This window comes from Buceros rhinoceros, unplaced genomic scaffold (assembly GCF_000710305.1).
Source record: "Buceros rhinoceros silvestris isolate BGI_N320 unplaced genomic scaffold, ASM71030v1 scaffold26084, whole genome shotgun sequence".
In the NCBI taxonomy this organism is placed as follows: domain Eukaryota; kingdom Metazoa; phylum Chordata; class Aves; order Bucerotiformes; family Bucerotidae; genus Buceros; species Buceros rhinoceros.
The window spans coordinates 11,221-11,641 of record NW_010408000.1 but is presented as its reverse complement, the minus strand read 5'-3'; the positions used below and the strand labels follow the sequence as shown (position 1 = coordinate 11,641).

Here is a 421-nt window from a genome sequence, read left to right as displayed (position 1 = left end):
CCCCCGCCGAAAGCCACAACAGCTACTGTAGAAATGCCCTTTCACTCCAGCCCGACAGCGAGTGAGGAATAAGTTGGATATGTGGTCAATTTTTACATTGCTCCACGCTCCCCCGCCGAAAGCCACAACAGCTACTGTAGAAATGCCCTTTCACTCCAGCCCGACAGCGAGTGAGGAATAAGTTGGATATGTGGTCAATTTTTACATTGCTCCACGCTCCTGAGGAGCACTGTAACAACAGCACAGATGTTCCATCTTTTTTTTTTTTACTTGGAAGTTTTGTTCAACTCTTAAGTAGTGTGGAAAAAAAAACCAGCACTGAACTATTGGAAGATGCTCTTAAAACGTTACTACGATACCGGCCATCTTACCATCTGAATCAGCTTGATCTGGGTTGGCAACCAATCTGCAGCTATGTTTG

At 45.4% G+C, this 421-nt stretch overlaps 1 protein-coding gene across 1 annotated transcript in view; it reads right to left on the bottom strand.

Moving 5' to 3' along the window:
* Positions 1-421, bottom strand: part of THBS1 (thrombospondin 1) — a gene marked incomplete at its 3' end in the record, with an annotated part of 14,511 nt that overhangs the window by 3,009 nt on the left and 11,081 nt on the right. Inside the window, exon 17 of the mRNA XM_010134733.1 lies at positions 372-421. This exon is cut by the window's right edge and continues 8 nt beyond it. Coding sequence (XP_010133035.1) covers positions 372-421 — 50 coding nt within the window. The remainder of the gene's footprint in view (positions 1-371) is intronic.